Source organism: Sorex fumeus, unplaced genomic scaffold, assembly GCF_029834395.1.
Source record: "Sorex fumeus unplaced genomic scaffold, SorFum_2.1 ptg000008l, whole genome shotgun sequence".
Classification (NCBI taxonomy): Eukaryota; Metazoa; Chordata; class Mammalia; order Eulipotyphla; family Soricidae; genus Sorex; species Sorex fumeus.
In genome coordinates, this window is record NW_026606065.1 from 55,340,670 (window position 1) to 55,366,254 (window position 25,585).

At 41.9% G+C, this 25,585-nt stretch overlaps 1 protein-coding gene across 1 annotated transcript in view; it reads right to left on the minus strand.

Annotated features, from left to right (window-relative positions):
- Positions 1-25,585, minus strand: part of PIBF1 (progesterone immunomodulatory binding factor 1) — a 195,526-nt gene that overhangs the window by 129,276 nt on the left and 40,665 nt on the right. The window contains exon 10 of the mRNA XM_056109817.1: positions 10,321-10,419. Within this exon, the coding sequence (XP_055965792.1) occupies positions 10,321-10,419 (99 nt within the window). The remainder of the gene's footprint in view (positions 1-10,320; positions 10,420-25,585) is intronic.

The following is a 25,585-nucleotide window of genomic DNA, read 5'->3' on the forward strand; positions in this document are numbered from 1 at the left end:
AGTCTAGCTTGAGATAGAATCGTAGGGAAGTGGATGAAAACCTGTCAGATGGAGCAGCAACCGAAAGTCAGGAAACATTTCAGTATTGGCTATTTCAGTGTAAACAAAGTAAACATAAAACAGAACACTGATGTACATAAGAAAAATCAAGTCATGAAGAAAAAACAATTTTGTGAGCTGGAAAATCAGGCTAGAGACAGCTGAATGAATGGGCTTGCGTGCACACTGTCGTTCAGGAGGCCTGGACTTGACCCCTGTACTGCATGGAACATTGCCAGGTATGGCTAACAAAAACAAAAAGACCTCACGTGATAGTACAGCGGGTCGGGCATTTGCCTTGCACGTGGCCAACCAGGATTCGATCCCAGCATCGAATGGCCCCTCCATGCACAGCCACGAGTCATCCCTGAGTGCAGAGCCAGGAGTAATCCCTAACCATCGCCAGGTGTGACCCCCAAAAATTCAAAACCAAAAAAGAAAAAAAAAAAGAACAAACACTGAAAAAATCATTAAAGTAATCTATAAAAATGACAGTATTTTGAAAAAATATTCAGGAATTGGGACTGGAGTGACCTTGCACGTGGAAAGCCCGGGTGCATGTGGACGGCCCGGGTTCTATCCCCAGCAACCCATAAGGTCCCTGAGCCCACCAGGAGTGATTCCTGAATGCAGAGTCAGGACTCAGCACTAACCACTGTTGGATGTGGCCCCGAAACAAAACAAACCAACCAACATTCAACTACTATAAGGTTTCATTTTGAATAGTAAGAATTGTGTGCTTCTATTTCACAAAGAAGTTTGGCTGGAGTGAGTGAAGATTGAGAAACAGGTATTCCTGCACTGAAATAATAGTTATAATCTGAATTATTTTGCATTATTTTGCATAGCCATCAAAAACCACTACAGACTGAGAGACAGTAGAGCAGTTAGGGCACATGACTGGCACACACCGGATTCTAGTCTCCACACTACATGGCCTCCCGAGCAGCACTGGGTGCAGATCTGCTTCCCTTGGGCACTCCCAGCTGTGACCTTGGAGGTCCCCAGAGCTTCAGTGGTGGCCTGGGTGTCCGGGCACTGCGGGGCCCAACCAAACCTCCCACCCTCAAGCTCCGGCACTGAACCAACGGTCTATCCAGACTCTCCAGCACTATCCAGAGAACTTCTTGGAAAACTCTCCTCCCACCCCCCAACAAAAATTTAAAATAGGAGAAATAAAAAAATAGCACACCTCACTAAGTACACTATACTTGACCATGGCAGGGATCAAACCTGGACTAGTGAACCATAGATAGATTATCTCTGTGGCCTATCTCATAAACATGTCTCGCCTGCTGAAGTCAGCAGCAGATTAAAAGATAATGAAAGACTTTATTTTATCATTATTGTTGTTATTTGCTTTTTGGGTCACACTTGGTGATGCTCAGGGGTTACTCCTGGCTCATGCACTCAGGAACTACTCCTGGCGGTGCTCAGGGGACCATATGGGATGCTGGGAATCGAACCCGGGTCGGCCACGTGCAAGGCGAATTCCCTACCTGCTGCCTTACTGCCCTAGCCCCCAAGATTTTATTTTAAATAGTAAAAATTGTAGACTTTTTTTCACAAGCCATCAGAATTCATGCCTGAAGAAGTCCTGTAGAGACTAAGAATGGCTGCCCTGCAAGCCCAGGGCCTCGGGTTCAAATTTCTGGAGTCCCACATGCACCAAACGTGATCCCGGCAGCCTCTCTCTTTGAGGCTGGCCGCCCTCCATCTTTTCCATCTACTTCAATCCCCGATACCAGTGAGTGATTTCTTTCTTTTTTTTCTTTTTGGGCCACACCTGGCAATGCACAGGGGTTACTCCTGGCTCATGCACTCAGGAATCACTTCTGACAGTGCTCGGGGGACCATAGGGGATGCTGGGAATCGAATGTGGGTCGGCTGCGTGCAAGGCAAATGCCCTACCCACTGTGCTATCTCTCCTGCCCCAGATGAGTGATTTCTGACCTCCCTACAGTCAGGTGTGTGAACACCACAAAAAAGCACAAGTGCTGTAATGGGATAGATGTGAGTGCCCCGGTGAGGGGGCAGAAACTCTGGAAAGCAAGTGCTTGATCACCACAATGAGCATCACAGGTGAAAGTGTGCCACCAAGGCCAGGAGTGTGTGAATTCCCAGGTCACTGCAACAACAACAAAGCGGGCGGGGTGGGGGGGCAGTGAGGAGGCTAAAACATGGTGCAGGGGCTACGGTACATGGGCCTAATCGATACAGGTCTAATGCCCCGCACTACACAGTTTCCTGAGCACAGATGGGAGTGATCCCTGAGCACTGAGCTTGGAATAGCCCCTTAGCTCTGTTGGGTGCGGTGCAGATTCTTCCAAAAGAAAAAACAAACAACAACAAAGGGAAGGCAGAGGGGGGAATTAAAGAGAAAGAGAGGAGCAAAGATAAAACAACATACCAGCATGGAAAAAAGGCAGAATAAGAGAATATATAAACTTGTATTCTTGGGGATAAAGCACTGTAGCACTGTCCTCCTGTTGCTCAATGATTTGCTCGAGCGGGTGCCAGTAATGGCTCCATTGTGAGACTTGTTAACATGTTTGGCATATCAAATACACCACGGGTAGCTTGCCAGCCTCTGTCGTGTGGGCGGGATACTCTCGGTAGCTTGCTGGGCTCTCCAGAGGGATGGAGGAATTGAACCCGGGTTGGCCGAGTGCAAGGCAAACGCCCTACCTGCTGTGCTCTCACTCCAGCCCCAGGAGATAAAACATTAAAGGACATTTTGAATAGCTGTCTTCTATCTTAAGCCTGAGACACCTAGTAAAAAAATAAATAAATAAAAATCACTACTCACTTCATCACTTCTTCACTCTGACTTTTCTGGAACTGAATATTGAGAACAAAATCCTACTAATACGAAGGAATTGTAGGAAACGAAAACAATTCTAATCAATATTTACACTCTGAAAACTCTTCCAAATATATTTCAATATGCAGAATTAGGGTTTAAAAAAATGGCTGTCAGGGCTGAAGGGATAGCATGCAGCTGACAGGAACAATCCCTGAGGACAGGGCCAGGAGCAATAGGCCCTGAGAACAATGTGGTCCCCAAACCAACCAACCAAGCTAAAATAAAATAAACTGTCATTTTATTTTATATATGGGCTGGAGCAATAGCACAGCGGTAGGGCGTTTGCCTTGCACGCAGCCAACATGGCCGACCCGAGTTCGATTCCTCTGCCCCTCTCGGAGAGCCCGACAAGCTAGCGAGAGGATCTTGCCCGCACGGCAGAGCCTGGCAAGCTCCCCGTGACGTATTTGATATGCCAAACACAGTAACAACAAAGTCTCCAATGGAGATGTTACTGGGCCTGCTCAAGCAAATCGATGAACAACGGGAGGACAGTGACAATGACAGTTTATCTTATATACCACTGGAGATTATATATATCTACAATATATCTATAATATATCCTATATATCACCTACACGGTGAAGCTAGGCTGAACTCAGTGGCACTCAGGTCATACATGTCAGGAATTGAACCCAGAACCATACACATGAGAGACATGTGCTCTACTATTTGAGTCACATCCATAGTGACCTAGAATGGTTTTTTCCCCCCAAAACAAAAACAACCATTACTAAAAGCATGCTATTAAAATTAATCATGATTTTTGGAAGCCAGCCGCACACGCTGGGGGAAAAGGCAGCTCAGGTAGAGAAGGGAGGACCAAATAAAGGGTGTTGGGAGGATCCTCCCAGGATGGGAGAGGCGCATTGAGAGTAGACTATAGACCTAACTTGATTGCCACTCAATGCCTCTTTTGCAAACCACAGCACCTAAAGGGAGAGAGAGAACAAAAGGGAATGCCCTGCCACAGGGGTGGGGTGGGGTGCGATGGGGGGGATGGAGGGGGGATGCTGGGAGCATTGGAGGTGGGGAATGGGCACTGGTGGAGGGATGGGCACTCAATCATTGTATAACTGAAACCCAAGTACAAAAATTTGTAAATCTACAACTGTACCTCATGGTGTTTCACTAATAAAACTCTAAATAAAAATAAATAAATAAAATTAATCCTGATTCAAACTTCTACTTTTATTTCATAACAGCCTCTTTGCTAGGCTCTCCTGGAGAGATACAACAGCATATTCAACTTAATCAGCTATTCGTAGTTTAAAAATCCCCCTTGGGGAAAAAAAAAAGTCTTCAGAGTGTATGCAGATTCAAAGCAACAGAACATGAAATGTGACTGCTCCTGAAAGCTGGGTGCTACTTACTATGAGATAAGTTGTTGAACCTGAATTGGGACATACACAGGCCTTTTATAAGTCTGAGAAAAAATGCATTCTTTTATAGAAAACTACAGTCCTTGGGTGAAAAGTCTTTTTCATTCATGTTTGAAAGTGCATACTATGTCCTTATGAATTCAGTTTACAATAACACAGGTGTCTGATCATTAAATGAGACATTTGATGCATAAAACTTTTAATACAAAATGGAGAAGTCGAGACTAGTTATACCTGATTGGAAATTTATGTATAGGCATATCTAAGATTTTACATAAGTGGGATTCAGGGAAAACACAATCAAATAAAGACTCAAGCATATTTGTTTATTCTAATTTTGATACAAAGGAATAAGCCCTGAGTACCACTCGATGTGCCACCATAAAACTAAGAAAAAAACCTCCCCGTCCCCTCAAATGGTACTAGAGTAATAATGTGGGGCAGTAGGGCACTTTCCTTGCATGTGGCTTCAGGGTTCAGTCCTTGGCACCCTATACACCCTGTGCTCTCCCCCACCAGGTCCTGCTAGTGCTGCTCCCTAATCACAGAGCAGGTATGGGAGGATGGGAGGGTGTGAGGGTGTGTGTGTGTGTGTGTGTGTGTGTGTGTCTAAGTCATTTTTGCATTTCAACGCTAACTTTCAACAATAACATAGGTTTTCTGAACCCAAGTACAGAGTATTCTATTTACTCATTAAACTTTATTCAACTCATTAATTCTGTCTGAAAAGATCATAAGAGTTCATAAATGACCTGGTTGGTTTCATTTTATAATTCATTTGTTATTCTTCCTTTATAGAGAAGAATAAAAACACCCTATAATAATAAACTTTATACTTTATTATTAATAATTCTCTAAAGTTCTTTGGGTAAACCTCATTGATAGTTACTATTTCATTTGCGTAACCTTGAACTGTGCCCTCGTGTTTTCCATCATGTTTAGAAGGACACCATTAAAAATTCCGGCACATCAACTGTACACTAACATTATACAATGCTTTATGAATAGCACTGTAGCACTGTCCTCCCGTTGTTCATCGATTTGCTCGAGCGGGCCCAGTAACATCTCCATTGTAAGACTCATTGGCATATCGAATACGTCACGGGTAGCTTGCCAGGCTCTGCCGTGCGGGCGAGATACTCTCGGTAGCTTGCTGGGCTCTCCAAGAGGGGCAGAGGAATCAAACCTGGCTTGGCCAGGATGGCTGCATGCAAGGCAAATGCCCTACCGCTGTGCTATCAGCCCGGAGGAGCCGGGTTTGTTTCGCTTTGATTCCTCTGCCCCTCCCGGAGAGCCCAGCTTCTATGAATGCAGTATTTTTATTCTTAGAGAAATCATCCTACCACTTGGTTGGATTTGCTTCCTGTAATAGCAATCTTAACAAACAAAAAACCATGTCACCTTATTGTGCATGGTCTAACTCATTCATGCACCTATAACGGCTTATCTAAGTCTGAAAACAACTATGACAGACTGGAATCATCCTTACCTTACAAAAACAAAACCCAAAAAGACCTATTTCATAAAGACTGAGTAACTTGGGCCAAAGAGATAGTTTAGAAGATAGGCCCTTGCCTGGCATGCGGCCCACCCATGTTCAATCCCTGGCACAGCCTACGTCCCCTGAGTCCTGCCAGGAGTTATCCCTGAGCACAGAAACAGGAATAAGCCCTGAGTAAAGCCAGATGTGGCCGAAACTCCAACCCCATCAGGAAACAGAGAGTAACTTGTCCATGACTTACACAATATTGCTTCAAAATGTGTATTAAATTTACTTACTAATTTTCTCTTAAAAATTAGAAAAATCTACCAACTTCTTCCCCCATAATAAACAATATGATATTTACTTGTTCACTTCTTTGGATATAATCGCTGATTTGTTTAAATAATTAAGACTTGGAATTTATATATGAGTACTTGTAAAATCACTGTTTGCCTTTAGTTAAAAACATTAAAGAAGGTCACAAGTTTCAATATTTAAAGAACACAACCAATTGTGAAAGTTCTATCTCTGATGTCTCACCCCTAGTTATATAAGCATTCATAAATATGCAAATATAAAGTATGCAATATATATATTTATATACAAATAAGTATCATGCTTTATATATTAATGCATATATAAAATGACAAATATATATACACACAAATACACAGGCACAGCTTATATATGCGCTTATGCTGCATAGCTTGGGCAAAAAAGATGGTGCATATATATATATATATATATATATATTTGTTGTTGTGATGTACATACGCAAATCTGGTTAGATGTATGTAGATACATGCAAGATATATCTATACATTTTCACCTTGCTTTTTTCACCCAGCTAGATATGATGACTACTGCCTCTTGTCAGGACACAATTCTACTTCATGACTTTAGTATAGATATGCTCTTTCTTACTTACTGTTTAAATTTGTTGTGATTTAGTCAACCTGACATTGGGCTGGAGCGATAGCACAAACAGTCGGGTGTTTGCCTTGCATGCCGCTGACCTGACCCGGGTTCGATTCCTCCGTCCCTCTCAGAGAGCCCAGCAGGCTACTGAGAGTATCCTGCCCACATGGCAGAGCCTGACAAATTCCCTGTGGTGTATTCGATATGCCAAACACAGTAATAACAAGTCTCACGATGGAGACGTTACTGGTGCCCGCTTGAGCAAATTGATGAACAATGGGAGGACAGTGCTGCAGTATACCAGTGTTAATCTTGATGGTTTTGATATACTTCTTGCACTGTCCCTATCACCAAAGTGCTCCAGATCCTCCACATCTGTCCCTGTGTCACTTCTAGTTTTGCCCACCCGCTCACCGACCCACCCCCCGCCCAAATCCTTCCTGTTACTACTTGGTAACCTCCATTTTGCAGTCAAGGTCAAGGGGCTGTCATTATTTATTGCTAGAGATATACATATATAAGATGCTAGCTCTTCCCTATTTCCCCAAACATTTTTCATTATTTTTCTGCTCTCATGGCAGCCTTGGGCTTTGACGTCCTTTGTGTATCTGGGAACCTCCCTGGTTTCAAAAGTCACTCAGCAATCCACTATGCATCCCTCCAAACCAATACCTCACAGGCCTTCGGGGTTTCTATTGTTGTTGTTGTTATGACAGCACCCAGTCCTATGTTCTAAATTATGTATCGGCTGCCTATCATTATCTGGGCGATCACTCCAAAGCAGCGCGGCATCGACAACAGTCATTTACTCTGTTTACAGTTTGGCTAGGGCAGGACTCAGTGGCTAAAGTTCAGTTTACTGCTCCAGGTGGCAACACAAAAAGCCACAGGTTTTATTCTATGGTTAAATTCACAGTCTAAAATTTATTTCGTTATGGCCTAAATTTCCACAAACATTGGTATTCTTTCAATCTTTTGTGACTACAATCTACTATTTTTTTAAAAAATTATTTTTTATTAAAAAACACCGTGATTTACAAAGTTGTTCACTATATGGTTGTTTCAGGCATTTACTGTTCCAATACAATGAGTGTGACCTTCCCTCCACTAATGTCCCCATTCTCCCTCCGTCCCCAATCTGCCCCCTTAAGACACATAACGAACTTACATTATATGATTTGTTCCAACAAAATAATCACTGTCATTGTCACTGTCCTCCCTTTATTCATCAATTTGCTTGAGTGGGCCCAGCAATGTCTCCATTTTGAAACTTGTTGTTACTGTGTTTGGCATATCGGATACCTCATGGGTAGCTTGCCAGGCTTTGCCGTGCAGGCGAGATACTCTCGGTAGCTTGCTGGGCTCTCCAAGAGGGGCAGAGGAATCGAACCCGGGTCGGTCGGGTCAGTGCTGTGCAAGGCAAACGCCCTACCACTGTGCTATCGCTCCAGCAATAAGAAAGAATGCTAAGAAATGGCACACAGAATAGAATGTAGCACTGTAGCACTGTCCTCCCGTTGTTCATCGATTTGCTCGAGCGGGCCCAGTAACGTCTCCATTGTGAGAATTGATGTTACTGTGTTTGGCATATCGAATACGTCACGGGTAGCTTGCCAGGCTTTGCCACGCAGGCGAGATACACTTTGATCAGAATAGAATGATCAGAAAATAAATCAGTAAGAGCCAATTTATGGTTGCTATATGATTTTAACCTATGTAAATAAGGAAAACAAAATCCTTTACCACAGATAATAAAATGCTTATTTTCATATAGATAAGTCAGTGCTGGAATCTAAAGTATATTGCATTAAATTTTAACTAATACTTGGATCCCATTATCCCATGAGTTACCTGATATGAATAAAAATTTAAAGAAATTCTATGCTAATATGTTTTGGAGTTTACATGAAATAAGTAAGGAGTACTTATGCAAACTCTCCCCCCCCACACACATTTTATATAAACTGTGGTTTGCAAACTTGTTCCTGATGATCTGTTATAAACATTCACATTTCAACACCAATCCCACCACCATTTTCACCTTTCATTCACCATTGTTTCCAATTTACCCAACCACCATTCAGCTTGTCCCCATAGCAGCCCCACAATAATTTATTTTATACTGCTTGTTATTAATAAATTGCTAACAGAATGATGAAAAAATATTTCCTTAGTAGAAAATTAGTGTAAACTGTTGTATCTTACCATGGACACATTAAGTTTTATATGAAGGATTACTAAAATGCACAACCTACTAATTGTAAAAAGACTTTCTTGCACCTGAAAAAAATATTTGTGGAATAATGTAAAAGTAAAATTTCTAAGTCAAGAGCAATCAATACACTTTTATAGTTTGACTGCACCATTATATTATGCTTCATACAGGGTTTGCAAATCTAAGTTTGAGTCCCTGTTTATCCATCCCCATGCAAGCAGAACATTATCGATGCCTTCCCTGAATACTTCCAATACCCCCAGGAGATGTTTTTTAGCCACTCTGGGAAATACAATAAAATAAAATATTCACTTATCCTATGATTAGCAATTTTACTCCTAGGTATTATCCCAAAGAAATGAAAATATACGCCCCGAACAAGACTTGCATGAAAAGGTCATTGATGTTTCCTTCATCATAGCTCCAAAATGAAAACAACGTGAGTGCCCATTGGCAGATGAATAAAAAAAATGATATATTTGCATTCAGCTATAGAAAAGTATTATTACAACAACAAAATGGGCAGAAGCTAGACATAAAAGAGTATATACTGTAGAATTTCATTTAATTTTGGCCTAGGAAGGGTAAAACTAAGTACGGGAGTAAAAATTATAGTGTTGTCTCTGGAGATGCAGTGGTTTAGACTCAGAAAAGGGAGTCTGGGGACATGACCCAGTGGTACAGCACCGGCCTCACTGACTTGAGACCACAAGTTCAATCCCTAGTATCACCCTACATTCCAAGTGTGATTTTTCTGGCTCTGTCCCCTGTGACCTCCAGTGTCACCTTTTTTTCTTCCTTTTTTGAGCCACATTCGGTGATGCTCAGGGCTTACTCCTGGATCTGCACTCAGGAATTACTCCTGGCAGCACTCAGGGGATGCCAAGAATCGAACCTGGGTTGGCATGTATAAGGCAAATGCCCTACTCCCTGTACTATTGCTCTGCCCCCCTTCCCCAGTGCTTCCTTAACAAAGGGTGTACAATTACCACAAGTCATATCTCAAGGGTGAAACAACTAAGTGTATCAATAGCACAGTCAAGTGTATGACCCCCGGCGAGCACTGAAACTGAGTACGTAAGCACCACATCTGGAAAAGACACAAGGCCAGGAAGCACCATAATGTGTGCAAACCCTGGTCACTGCAAGAGCAAAAAAGAGAAAAAAGGGAAGGAGAAACCACAAAAATAATGAAAAAAAGAGTGGGGTGAAGGAAAGGTCTCAGGATGACGGAAGTGTTCTATATCTTGATATAAATAAACAGAAACACAAATAACCTATTGCCAACATAATGCATAAAAATGATACTTCAGTTGAAACAAAAAATCATGCTTTCATTAAAGATCATTTCTTAAAAGAAAAAAGGGAGCAGTAACTGAAGTGGAAGTTTGAGCACTTGTGTATTCTGCATGCTCACCTGTCCAAGAGCTGATCGTGTTTCTCTAAAGCATCTTTCTCAGCCAACACTGCTCGGTCCTTTTCAGCCACCGCATTATCCCTTGCTTCTCGAAGGTTTCTAAAATTGAAGGAGGTACTCCATTACTCCAAATGCAAATACCCATCCTTTCTTTCTTTCAGGTACAAATATGTTTTATTCATTTTCTAACACAATTTTAATTAATGTGCTATTAGAACATCGATTTTTTAAAGACTCATAAATGTGCTTGCTGGGAGGTGAGTACCCCAATTCACCACCAACAGGCTGGTGACCTAAAATGTCCATCGCATGAATCTGTCTGAGGAACCCGTGTAGGTGCAGACATGTCTAAATTTTACCTTTAACACAACTTCTACTACATTACTTTTAAAAATAATAATCACGATCATGATCATCCTATTGTTCGTCGATTGTCTCGAGCAGGCCCCAGTAACGTCTCCTTCGTCCTAGCCCTGAGATTTTAAAAAGTGCCATATTCAAGGCTCTTTCAGGGTTAGGAGAATGAGACCACCATTGTTACTGGTGTTTGGCATATTGGGTACACCATGGGGAGTTTGCCAGACTCTGCCGTGTGGGCAGGTTACATTCGGTAGCCTGCTAGGTTGTCCAAACTAAGAATGAGATAATAAGATGTCACACATCCGCAAACGCAGCCGCGGGCTTCCAGGAGCTGGGTTTTATAGTGTCTGGGTCTTGGCCATTGATGGGATTACACGGCACCCTTGTTTTGTTTCTCTCTATATTACAAATGAGTTAAACAATTTGGTAATCATCCAGATTATTATTATTAATAATAATAATAAAAATAACCTTTCTCTGTAGAAGTTAAAAACAAGCTAAACAGTTTGCATATAAATTAATTCCTTTAGTCCTTAAGTTTTGAGAAGTTAACAACTGTTCTGTGAAATATTGGGGTTAGAGCAATAGTACAGTGGGTAGGGCATTTATTTTGCATATGGTCCACCCAGTTCAATCCCCAACATCCCATATGGTCCCCCAAGCACTGCCAGGAACAACTCCAGAGTGTAGAGCAGGAATAACCTCAGAGCATCTCTGCGTATGACCCCCCACCCCCAAAAAAGCCAAAAAAAAAAAGGAAGAATTTTCTTTTTCGAAAAAAAAAATATTTTGGGTCACACCTGATGATGCACAATAGCTGCTCCTGGCTCACGCACTCAGGAATTACTCCTGGCGGTGCTTAGGGGACCATATGGGATGCTGGGAATTGAACCTGGGTCAGCCTTGTACAAGGCAAACGCCCTACCCACTGTACTATCATTCCAGCCCCTAAAAACTTATTATTATTGTTTTTTAATTTTTGGGTCACACCTGGTGATGTACAGGAGTTATGCCTGGCTGTGCACTCAGGAGTTGTTCCTGGAGGTGCGCTCAGGGGACCATGTGGGATGCTGGGAATCGAACCTGGGTTGGCCGCGTGCAAGGCAAATGCCCTACATACTGTGCTATCGCTCCAGCCCAAAAGAAGAAATATTTTAAGTGAAAGGTATACCATGTAGATCGTGAGTATCAAACATGAGAATAAAGTTTGGGATATAAATAAGAGATCAGTTCAAAGAATGGACCTTGGGATCTCAGCTGTAGAGGAAGAGAAACAAGGAACAATGGAAGTGCAGGTGGACAGAGCAAAGACGAGGGGACAAGGGATCTGAAGTCCTGAAAAGGTGAGAGAGATGAAGGGGACGCAGCTGTAGGCAGGGTGAGAGACTGCTATAGGAGGATGGAGACTCGGAGGCGGAAGAGCACTTTCAGGGACAGAAATTCAGCCAATTCTGGGTGTGAAGTCTGAAGCAAGAGAAGGAAGCATCGCTGAGGGAAGGCCAACAATCATACAGAGTTCAGAGAACTAGGAGACCGGAGCATTAGAGGAGTATTCATTACAGTACTGATGCTAACAGGAACTGAAATTTAGGGTAATGTAACAATTAGTAAAATTACATGACACTGCTAGATATGAATCTTCAACGATTTAATCTTGCTTAGTTTTGAATCAAAGTGGAAGTCTGGCTTGTGAAGAATAGTCACAGTAAGCATCTTTCAGAGTCACTACTATCTTTTTCTTTTTTTTTTTCTTTTGCTTTTTGGGTCACACCTGGCGATGCTCAGGGGTTACTCCTGGCTCTGCACTCAGGAATTACTCCTGGTGGTGCTTGGGGGACAATATGGGATGCTGGGGATCGAACCCGAGTCGGCCGCATGCAGGTGTGCAAGCCCTACCTGCTGTGCTATTGCTCTGGCCCTCAGCATCACTATTTAAAAAAAAATCCTCTTCTCTAACAGTGACAGAGTGTAACAAAAGAGAGCAGTTTACTCTGTCTCTACAGATCCCAAATGATCTATTTGCTGACCTGTGTTATAGCTGGATAACCTGAACTTTATTTACAGAGCATACGTACCCAGCTCCAAGTTACACAGTTTAAGAGTTAAGACCATAATTTGAACCCAGTTCCATCTTATGCCAAAGAGTTTTCTATCTCTTATAACCCAATATTCTTATGAACATCTGGACTGGATATTAGACATGTTTTTATTATTCATAAAGAATGTCAGTAGAGAGTCATGAAAACTGATAGTTTGAATAAAATCTATTGACCACTATTAAAAATTCTGATAGTGCTCATAATTTACATGTCAGTACTCAGTGTCTCTCACATGGTAATGTCAACAACAAATTTAAAATGTAAAACATGTCAAACAATAGAAATTCACCAGTAAAACAATTTTAGAGATAAAGTTAAATACAATCTAGTTTTTAAAAATTGAAATATTAAAATTTAGTTTAATTAACTAACTTGAATTAAAAACAAATATATTTTATTAGAAATTGAGCTCCCATTTGACCCAGCAATACCACTTCTGGGAATATATCCAGGAGATGCAAAAAAGTATAGTAAAAATGACATCTGCACTTATATGTTCATTACAGCACTATTTACACTAGCCAGAATATGGAAAAAATCCAAGTGCTCGAGAATAGATGACTGGTTAAAGAAACTTTGGTACATCTACACAATGGAATACTATGCAGCTGTTAGAAAAGATGAAGTCATGAAATTTGCATACAGGTGATCAACATGGAAAGTATCATGTTAAGTGAAATGAGTCAGAAAGAGAAGGACAGACATAGAAAGATTGCACTCATTTGCGGAATACTAAGTAACAGAATGGGAGACTAATACCCAGCGATAGTAGAGATAAGCACCAGGAGGATTGCTCCATGGCTTGGACGCCGGCCTCACATGCTGGGGAAAAGGCAGCTCAGACAGAGAAGGGAGCACCAAGTAAAGGGTGCTTGGAGTGCCCACCCGGGATGGGAGATGCGTGATGAAAGTAGACTATAGACCAAACATGATGAACACTTAGTACCTGTATTGCAAACCACAACACCCTAAAGGAGAGAGAGAGAGAGCAAAAGGGAATGCCCTGTCACAGAGGCAGGGTGGGACGGGGGGATGGGAGGTGGGAGGGATACTGGGATTAGTGGTGGTGGAGAATGGGCACTGGTTGAGGGATGGATATTTGATCATTGTATGACTGAAACACAAGCATGAAAGTTTCTGTCTGTAACTGTACCTCATGGTGATTCACTAATAAAAAATAAATAAATAAATTTTAAACAAGAGCACAGGTAATTTTTATTTAAAAAAACAGTAACTTGTATATTATCATCTAGAAGGAAGTGCATTTTATATTGAAGTCACAAAACAGCATGAGGCTATTTTCTGGTACCATGCTCACTGTAATGGTCTTCAAAGGTACTATCGTCAGAGTAATTAAAATATGAAAGTTTAATTTTATAAACAAATTACTCAACGCATATTAAATACAGACATTACATTCCTAGGGTCGCTAAATATTAGTCAGGAAACTGCTACAATTGTTTGTAATATTCATTTCCCAAATGCAGCCTTGTTATTTTGTTATTTCAGTAAAAAAATTCTGAATTGGTCACATTTATAGCTCTAATTAATCATGGATGCTTGGTTGGTAGATGAGGACAAACCTCAATTCCTAACAACATTTCTTTCTTATAAGTGCAAACACTTTCTGATTTACTTATTTCCTTAGCTAAAAGCAAGTTGCAGGGAATGAGATAAATCCCAGTATATAGCAATATTAGGGCTTGTGAGAGAAGGTATGATTAGGGGAACCTGCACATTCACCATGCCACAAACTATCATTCCACTAACTATAATTAGTGCTACAGTAAGGTGTCAACAAAAGTCTACGGCGATAGGAGGAGAGGCTGACTACTTTTGATCGGAGGAGGAGAGGTGAGGGGGAAGGAAAGACATGAAACTGCTGACGAATAAGCAAAGGCAAGACAGAAATAGGAATGGAAAGAAATTGCCAGGGACCAAAACTTCTACATGTTGGACAGCTGTCGTGAGCTAGGAACTGTTCTAGACACATTACAAACAGCAACTTTCCTAATCCCCACAACAACCCCATAAAGTGTGCATTCCATCCCCAACATGCCTCCTACAAAGGAGACCAAGCAAGACGTTCAGGATCTCCTGAGATCTCCCAGCTAGAAGGCTGATGCCCAAACACACAGCAAAATGTGGTTTTAGAGGCCTTGTTTATTTTATTTATTTATTTTTTGTACTGGCATAGCCTTTAGTCCATCACCTTTTCCTTTTTTTTTTTTTTTTTTGTAATTTTTATTAGTGAGACACCATGAGGTACAGTTGTAGACTTACAAATGTTTGTGCTTGGGTTTCAATTATACACTGTTCGAGTACCCATCCCTCCACCAGTGCCCATTTCCCACCACCACGGATCCCAGTAATCCCTCCCACCCCCCCACCCCCCAGCCCCCCCACCATCCCACCCTGCCTTAGAGGCCCTGTTTAAACCCTTCACTCTATGCTGACCTGTTCAGATTCCTTTTGTGGCCAGGGCCAAAGTCCAACGAGCAAGGTGCTTGCCTTGCACGCTACCGACCTGGGTTTGATCCCAGACACCCCATACAGTGGGTCCCCTGACCTACCAGGGGCGATCCCTGAGCACTGAGCCAGGAGTAAGTCCTGAGCACTGACAGGTGTGACCCCCAAAATAAACAACAACAACAAAAGATTTTCTTTGCATCAGAGGGGTTGTGTCCATAGGAAATTCTTTAGTAATGACATCTATATCGGAATTTATGATATTAATATTAAGCCAGTACTCAAAATCGAAGCCTCTATAGAGACTTTAAAGATACAACTCACTTGTTTTTATGCAACATGGTATTTCGGAATTAGTTAGGTTTGGTAACTTAACACAGATAGATCATATTCCTGCCACGCATAAGGCAATGAGTGCCATAGAGCTAACGAAAGTTAAATACTTTAAAAATTATAGAACATGCACAATTGGAGACCAGCAGGAATTCAAATGTTCTTCCAAAGAGAAACCTGACAGATTGGTAGAAAAGATGTAAAGCATGTACTAGCTAATGCCGCCTAATTCCGAAATCTGAAACTGTGTATACAGTCCGATGACATTACGGTAGCAAAGAAAGGTACTGGGAGAGGCAACAGTCCAGCAAAGACTTTATAATACAAAAATTCAAGAATTCCAATTTTAGAAAGTCTTTTTAGAAAGCTAGTATTTGATTGCAAAACTGTTTTCCATGATTTTTTCCCATGCTATTTCCTATTTATCCTCTCTGTACATGTTTCTTCTATCTACCCTATGTTTGACTGTGGGAGTTGGAGAGAAAAGATGGCAGGAAAGAAAATAAAAATTTTTTTTTTTGCGGGGGGGGGGGGCGGGTTTGTTTTTCGGCCACACCTGGCAATACTCAGGGGTTACTCCTGGATCTCCGCTCCGGAAATCACTCCTGGTGCTGTTAGAGGACCATATGGGATGCCAGGGATCAAACCTGGGTCGGCCACAAATAAAGCAAGTACCTTCCCTGCTGTACCATCTTTCTAGTCCCCCCAAATAAATCCTAAATACATCTTGCATGAGATACATAATAAAACTGAAAATCTTAGGATTTTAAACCAGTATTTGAATATTAGTTATTTGAGCTAGAAGCACCTTTAAGTGAAAGAGGGTGCTCTTCCAATAATTAGGCCAGATTAATGGGCATAAACCAGGACTTTCACATACACACAATCAGGGCAGAAGTCATTTAAGCTGTAACACTCAAAAAAATCTGAATGAGTTGCATTCTTAATTATTTCATTACCTAGATGGATCTTAACATGATGGTAGATGAAATCTAGTGCCTTTGTACAGAGATGACTTCACAATATAATTTTGTCCAGAAGTATCTCACAACTGAAAGGGAAAACCTCAGTTCAAAACAACAGTTCAATAACAATGGACTTTTGTACAGGATGTAGTGTATTTTCTTACTACGAAAACAGTAAGTTTCCTGGTACCAATAGGTCAAGTCTAAATTTATATTTGAACAGTTGTAAAAAAAATGTTAATGGAATTAGAAAAAGTTGAGGGAACTTGGAAATTCTAACAGGAACACTTCAGAGTTTGGTAATGCCAAGAGCATTAGTCTCAATAAACATCACTAACGTTTCTGAACTTAAAGTTTACCAAGAATAAATAATGGAAAAGGGGCCAGGAGCGATAGTACAGTGGGTAGGGTGCTTGCCTTGCATGATCTGGGTTCGATTCCCGGAACCCCATAAGGTCCCGTGAGCCCCACCAGGAGTGATGTATGAGTATGAGCCAGGAATAAGCCCCAAGCACACCTCGGTGTGGCCCCCAAATGAAAAACAGAAGTACCCAGCAGGCACAGGTAAAAGCCAGAGAGTTAGTCCGGGGTTAGGAGGGAGCTGTGCACGTGGACAAGCCTGGTTCTCTCCCCACCGGCACATCTCCAGGATGGCCTGGGTGTCCCAGCATTTCAGGGTCTGAGCAGCACCTCATCCTTGGGACCTTGCAACAAACCGTTGGTCCATTTGGCTGAAATCCCCGAAAGGGGCCCCTAGGCCTCTGAAGCACTTGTTTGAGAGCTCCCCACTCAACGTAATTATTAAAAAACAAATAAATATTGCAAAGGCCAAGGATGTGACTCAGTGATAGATCTCATGCCTTATATGGGGGAGGCCTTTAATCCGGGGTTTGATCCCTGACATGACTAACGTTTATTATTACAAAAAAAGTAGAGATACCCAAAGGAAAACACTGGTATAAAACCCAGATACTAAAATAAAACATATGTAAATGAAAATGGGTGAAGTAACGACTGTGTATTAGTCATCATGTGTGGTGCTGATGAAATCCAGCTCACTATAAATATTTTTGGAGGTTTTCATCTACACCTATAGTCATTTTCTTCCCCCAAAGCACCACTCCATTCATTCACTCAACAGATACTCCAAGAACAGTTACTGGCACCATTACATGGGATCATCTCTGAAAAAGCAAATTTCTACTGGCATGGAAATCAGATTCTAGTATGACAGGAAGCCAAGAGCTCTGGTTAAACCAAGAGCTCAGGATAAAAATAAAGCAGAGAGTGGGCTAGTGGAAAGTGGGTGACAGGCTGAGGTGGGGGACAATCAAGGGACCTCGGTTTTATTTTGGTTTTTGTTTTTTGGAGGATGGATTGGGCTGTACCCTGCTGGTTCTCAGAAGCAACCCCACAGTAGGCAACCACAGATGTTAGGGAGAGAATTGGGATTGACTGCAAAGCAAGTGCCTTGGCCCCTGTACTATCTCTTTGGCCCTCACCAAAAAAAAAAAATTCTTTTGGTCATGAAAGGTCTCTGAGAACGGGCGATTTTTAAGACTTGGGAGAAAGTGAGGTCATAGGGATCTGGAGTATCAAGGGGTGAAGAATTAAGCAATTGGGAAAGAAAGGGTTGAAGTGGGCAGATACTTGGAAGCTAAAAGGAGCAGGAAGCTGCGATAAGCAAGCACGGGGCTGGGAAGAGGATGCACTGAAGATGCACTGAGGATGCACTGGGGATGGGACTGTGTGTAGAGATGAGGTAGCGTTGCAGGCTAGTAAAGCACTCACAGTTTCATTCAGTATTATTTGATGGGAGCAGAGGGGTGGTCCAATCTGACCGAGCACTGGAACAGGAACCCTGCCGAGAAGAGACTGCAGAGGATAAGGACAGAGGCTGGGGAATCACTGCAGCTGTTCAGGCAGAGGATAATGTTCACTTGTGAGATGGCAAGAAAACATGAATTCTGAATACACACTGATCGGATTTGCTGATGAATGTGGAATGTGAAAAACAGATGAGAGGTTGAAGATAACTTCCAGAGGTTGAAGATAATCTTCTGCTATGAGCAGAAGATAAGAGCTGTCTCTAAACTGAGCTAATTCTGGGCTCGGAGAGAGAGTATAGGGCTTAAGGCACTTGTCTTGCATGTGGCTGATGCTGGTTTGATCCCTGACACTGCATAGGGTTCCCAAGCATTGCCAGGGCTATTCCCTGAGCGAGGAGTAAGCTCTGAGCCTCTAGGAGTGGCTGCAAAGTAAATGGAAAAAAAAGGGGGCAAAGAATGAAAATCCTTGGGCAGAAAAGATACCTCAACACATGCTTTGCATGTAGGAACCTGGGGATTGATCCCCAGCACTGCATGGTCCCCTGAGCACCAACTGGGAGTGACCCCAAGCACAGAGTCAGTGGGAGACAAAAGCCAATTCTCATGTATGATCATCAAACGATAATTCCATCGGTGGAGTGATCACTGAATGAATGGAAAACATACATACCCTATAAAAGCCTAGGTGGCCTTTTCCCCATATATTTATGAATTATACAAAGGTAAGTGCATTGAAAGTGTTTAAGGAGTAGAGGCCACAGTGGTAGTACAGCAGCCGACCCAGGTTTGAATCCCATATGGTCTTCTGAGCACTGCCAGGAGTGATTCCTGAGGGCAGAGCCACGAGGAGCCACTGAGCATCATTGGATGCGGCCCAAAACAAGCAAATCACAAAACATTTTCAGGGGTACAGTTTCAGATCTCAATATGTGTAAAACTCATGGCACGAAAATGGACTTTTAAAGAACAAGTTTAATCAAACTTGGCAGAAATGTGACCACAAAGAGCAGCAAGACACGGGGGAAGTTGTTAGAAGGGGGGAAGTGGAGTTTTGAAAGGTGAGAGAAACGTTTGTATATAGGTGGTGATTAGTTCATAGAAAGAGGAAAACTGCCAACCTGGGAAACCGAGGAGAGCTACCGGAGACGTGCCCCTGAGCAGGAGGGCTGGGGGGGGGGGGGTGGCTTAGAAGAGAAGGAATGGGGGCCCGCTGGGCAGGGAGCTTGTCTGCACACCTTGGACCTGGGTTCCAGCCCCGGCACCTTGTAGAGTCTCCTAAGCGCCACCAGGAGTGATCCTTGAGCACAGAGCCAGTAGTAAGCCCTGAGCATCTTAGGGGCAGGGAGGGAGAGAGGGAGGAGGGCGGGGGAGGGGAGAGAGAAAGGGAAGGGGGAAGGGAGGGGGAGAGAGAAAGAGAGAGAGAGAGAGAGAGAGAGAGAGAGAGAGAGAGAGAGAGAGACTGAGGATGGGTGGGTAGGCCTGGGTAGAGTGGGTTGGCCTTGTGATCAGGTTCAGCAGCAGTCTGAGATCCCTTCTGGTACTCCAACGGTTTGTGGAGAGAGGTTTGGGCACAGAAGTGAAAAGTGCTGGTAGGGAATGAGGTGATCTTAGCAAGTATTTCTAGGCTTGATCAGAGCTGCTGAATCAGGAACTCTTTATGTGCTGCCATTCTAAATCTTGCCTGTAACCCTGATGGAATGGCATGCCTGGCCATCCATTTCTTGGAGCCTAATAAAGTGAAAAAATTGGACCCTCCAATCTCTATTCACTTTCATTACCAGGTTCTGCCAAGCCTACCACTTAAATATTCTTAAAATTCCACTCATGGCCTCTCCTTCCTCCCCCTCCCCTCCCCTTTCCATTTTGGGATTTTAGGCTACACCTGGCCGAGCTCAGGGCTTATTCCTGGCTGTGCTCAGGGGCCACTCGGAAGGACTCAGAGGACCATCCGGGGTCCTGAGATCAAATCTGGGTTGGATGCATGCAAGGCAAGCACCCTACTGCAGTGTTACGGCTCTGGCCCTTCGCTTTCCACTTTTAACCTTTACTTAAACACTGAAACAGTCTCCTGCGACCTTCCCGACTCTAACCCAGTCCACCGCAGTTATAAAGAAGAATCAGTATATCCTGTCACTCTGACTTAAGCCTCAGGAATTCCCCACCGACAAGGGGTTGTTTTCAAATCTAGCACTATCTTATTTTACATTGTCCCTCAGTACCTTGGATAAACAATAGAGGTAAAGTCAAATTCTTGAATAACCTGAACTCATCTTTATGCATGACTGAAACACCCTCTACACCCTGTAATATTTAAATGCTGCTGATTAAGTAGTAGTCACGTAGTGATCCTGAAATACTTAAATATTATTAAGCAGCAATCGCATAGGCATAAAGAATATAGCCAATGAGGATGCAGCTCAGCGAGAGAATAGTTGCTTTGCGTGCATGAGACCTTGTAGTACTACCAAAAAAAAAAAGAGTAAAAAAAAATCTATATATTTAACACTAAAAGATAGCACACAATAAAACTTCACTTACAATTACTGAGTTATATACAAAGTCATATGCTGTCAGATAATCTGGAAAGAATATTCTCAGGTTTTTCCATAAAGGAATTTAGAGTAAGTATACAGATATCTCGTAGGTCATAAACAAAAAAATGTTTGTTTAAGTACTGATGATGGCATACACTTTAAAAATATTGGCATCTGTACACTAATTCCCCTTGATTTATTGTAGTGCAATGCATTCTGCATATTCAATTAACCTTTATAAATATTTAGATTTATAATGCAAAAGGCTTTTTTTCCTTAAGGATGCAAAAGTTTTAATATCCCTCCAAGATCTTACAGAAATTTCAAGTTTATGTCATTAATGCTTCTTTTTGACTACTTCTGCAAGATGATAAGTTGTGGCCAAGATGGTTTTTATTGCTACAGTGGGAACATAAAATCACTAAAGCAATACTAGTTTTTACATTTAAAAGCATGTTTTACTTTTCCCTATTGCCTACTTGCTTTCACATCATCACAGAGCAATTTGAATTTCCATGTGAAGTGGAGCATCTGGTGCAGATTATGACCTCAACAAAGTCATCCTCATGCCTTTTACAGTTTGAGGATGAGAGCAGGTTTTTTCATTATTTATTTATTCATTTATTTATTTCTGGTTCGGGGGCTTCAACCAGCAGTGCTTAGAGCATATCACTGGCTCTGTGCCCAGGGATCCCTCCGGGTGGGTTCAGGGGACCAAGGGGTACTAGGGATCGAACCTGAGTCAGCTGCATGCAAGGCAAGCCCCTATATTGCTCCAGCACCCCCACTCCCTCTGTAAAAATATTTACCACAAAAAAGTACCTTAGCTAAATGTAGTTTTATTTCCTGGAAAAACTTCAACAAACCTCTGAATTATCTCCCTGGACTTTACATTTCATGGTATCATTAGGAGTAGTGAAATCAGCCATTTAATCTGAATTACTGACTGAAGAACAGGCATAAAGGTCCTCTCGAGCGATTGTTACATCATTTAAGAAATGGTCAAATACTTTGTAAATTAAGAATAATTATATATTTTATAACTTTAAGTTTAATGATAAACAATTCCATAATGCTATTAGTTGACCTTTTATATAATGCTTGTTTTACTTAAATTGCCAACAATGAGCATTTTTTTAAAGTATTGCCATCAATAAAAGTATTATTTTTTTTGCTATTACATATATATTTTATACTTAGTTGCTTTTTTATAATTTACAATGCAATTTCCACATATATGTACATATATTGGGGTTCTGGGGTTACATCTGGAGGTGCGTAGCGCTATTTCTGGCTGTGTGCTTGGGGGTTACTCCCGATGGTACTGACCAGCAAACCAGGGATTGAACCTGGACCTCCCATATGCAAAGCATGCACTCAGCCATTGAATTAGCCCAATTTCCACATATATTATCTCACTGAGAACTAACATGCCATTCTGTAAAAGAGGATGTTTAGCTTACTCCATAAAAGAGAAAATTAAGTTTCAGTGATATTAAATGAACATATATCATGGTGAGAACAGAACAAGTGGTAGAATAGTCTTTTAATTAAGTCTTAAGTTTTTCAATCTAAATCTTTCATAAAGTACTGTACAGCAAATAATGCTTTCCCTTAAGTGTGTAAGAGGGTCTACATAATTTAATCACATAATATCTACTAAATAAAAACTTTATATATAATGAATCTCACCACTGAGTGAACTTCATTCATTACCCATAAATCCAAACTGGAATTTTAAAGAAACCGTAAATAAATAGTGATTATAAAAAAGAACAGGTAGCCTACCTCAGGGAATTAAATAAAGAAAATATATCCATTGTAACCAAACTCTAATAACTCTCTGATGTACGCAAACACCTTGGTTTTTTCTTGCCCCTTTTCTACCTTCAACTCTCATCTCCTCCCTCTCAACCCCTTAATTTTACAAACCACTTATAGGACTAAAGAACATACCAAGATTGGGGCGTGAGTGCCTTATTTTTATTCCACAGATTTTTTTGAAAAGGCATTTTCTTAATATCCCCCGATACAGAGAAAGCAAACCAAAAGTAAAGATTATTTCTCTAGCCATTTTATTTAACTTTCTTCAAAAATGCTTACTGTGGGTGGGGTAAGGAAACTAAGCATAAATACGTCTGTGAAGATACATCCATCTTTTTCCCTCATAAAAGCACACTTTGTCCCTGAGCGCCACCAAGGAGTGATCCCTGAGAACTCTTCTGGCTGGGGTGCAAAAGCCAAACAAGGAGAAAGCACACTTCAAGAGAAACAAAACGGACACAATTAGAAACCTAAGCCTACAGCAAGTGACTAATTTGCCCGCCCAGGAACAAACATGCCTAAATGTGTAAACTTGTTCTGAATCTCATGTTCCAAAAGCCCTAATGTTTTTAAATGGCAAGATTTCAAGAGAAGCCAACTTCGAATTGATTTTTGTTTTTTTTTACTTCGTGAAAAAAGACCATCGGGACATAAGCCCTAACTCCAGGAAAGCCGTACCACAATAAGGAAACTGTGATTCAAAAAGACTGGGGCCAATAAATATAGGAGTGGGTTACTGTGAGGTTCACTGCATGGTGACGTGAGTCTATAAGACCAGGCGGGCTGCAGTGCCTGGCCCAAGCCAATCCCTGAGTCTGGGCTACACTTTAGCACCACCTGCTGGCAACTCACCACACTAGTGCAAATAACCCGGGTAGTGGCCGGCTAAGGCCTCTGGGCAGTGTCCTCACAGCTGAGCGCTCCCAGGAGACCGGATCCACTTTGACTGAGGAAAGGGACTGCAGCTCTCAACGCCCAGGCTCCCGCAGGTGGATCTGTTAGCTGCTTCCAAACAGAACTTCTACCTTACTCTCTGCCTCGGAGGCGTTAATCCATCCAAATTTGTTTCCACGGGGCACATTTAAGGAATTTCCCAAACAACTATGGATCAACTTAAAAAAAATGAGAAAATTCTCAAAATGATTACAAGCCATCTTCCGTGGAGCTATGTCGACTGCACAACCTCAGAGAAATGGTCCTATAGATTTTAAGGGTATGACTGTTGGATAAAAATCCTCATGAAATTGAGCCACAGCTTCCGAAGTGCTCACTTGTAAAATAGTTTTGACGTTGCCTCTGCCACAGGCTGGCTGTAGGTCCCCAATTTCCCCCTAAGGTTGAGAACCTTGTGCAATTAGCCTTTAAGTCTGGCTAACACACAGACACTTCAGGAAAAAAAAAAAAAGGAAATGAATTGCATCGAGTTTCTGAATTGAAGCCTGGTCTTCTTGCAAAGTTTTCAAAACTTCCTCACTATCCATGCCGCTGTTCAATCCAGACACTTGGTGACATTAGCCACTTCTCCATCCCCAATCTAACCTCGTCACTGAATCCTGCTGGTTCTACCTAAACATCTTCCCACTCGGAATTTCCCACTCTTTATCTCCACCCTCGAAGGCTGCTAATCCAGATCCCCCAGTAATTCACATCGAGAGAACAGAAGCAATCTCTAGAGACGGACTTTCTCCCTCTAGTTTTGTACCGCTTCAATCTCTTCTCTTCTCCAGTCTTTGTAACAACTGTTCATAGGATGCATACTCTGAAAATCTTTCAGCTGCTCTCCACTGGTGCTCGGCAATGGTCCAAATGAGTGGCCTGAACCTCTTCCTTTCTCCTGTTTCATCTCTTACAACCCCCAGCCTCTCAGTCTCCAGTCTAGTCTGAATTATTTTCAATTCTGGCTGCCTCTGTGGATTTACAGATGTATGGACTCACACATATAGAGAGTCTGACACGAAGAGCAATGCAGCATGCAGTCATCCTGTGGTCCAGGTGGCAGCAAAGGCATTTGCTCTTCCTGATTCCATCGAAGGCTAGGGTAGCTACATCTTGAGTCTATGTGATGCCATAGTGTATTATCGCGCTGTTTTCTACATCATCATCATACTGATGATCATTGCTTGTCTATGTGTCTTACCTTCATCAGATCATCAGTTTTGTGAATACAAGCATATCCGGCACGTTTTATTCCTGGGGGTGCTCGAGAACCAAATGGGGTGCTGGGGATAAAACCTGGGTCAGCCACCGGCAAGGCAAATACCCCACCCGCTGTACTATCTCGCTAACCCCTGACTTGCATTTTGAATAACAAGGGTCTACAAGGTAAAGGATCCTTCTTACTTAATTACTATGTGTCTAGAAACAGTAAGAATTTTTAAAAGGATGAAGAAGGTCTCTGACACTCTCTATTCTCTCTCTCTTTCTCCAAACTGGTGGAATCCTTGCTGCCTGAGGCCAATTTACAAAGATGGCAAACTTTAGTTACACATATGAATAAATGTGGTAACAAATGAATCATAAAATGATATGACCACACAATAATACATACAATATAATCTCATTTCTGCTGAAAAATTTTGAAAAATTAAACCTTATTACTTAGTAATACTGAGTCATTAGAAAAACTAAAGTGTTTACTGGTGATCTAAATGATGGAAGTAAAGGGGAACGAAGCAAGTCATTAGCGTGAAAGAGCAGTATCAGAGTCGCTGAACAGGCTGAGTAGCCCTGGGTTCATCCCTGCACCCTACTCTCCCCTGAGCATGGACTGGGAGTCACACAGAGTTGAGAATGATCCCTGCTCAAGTGAAAGAAAAGTAACTAAACATATGGAAGGCAGAGAGTAAGTGAGC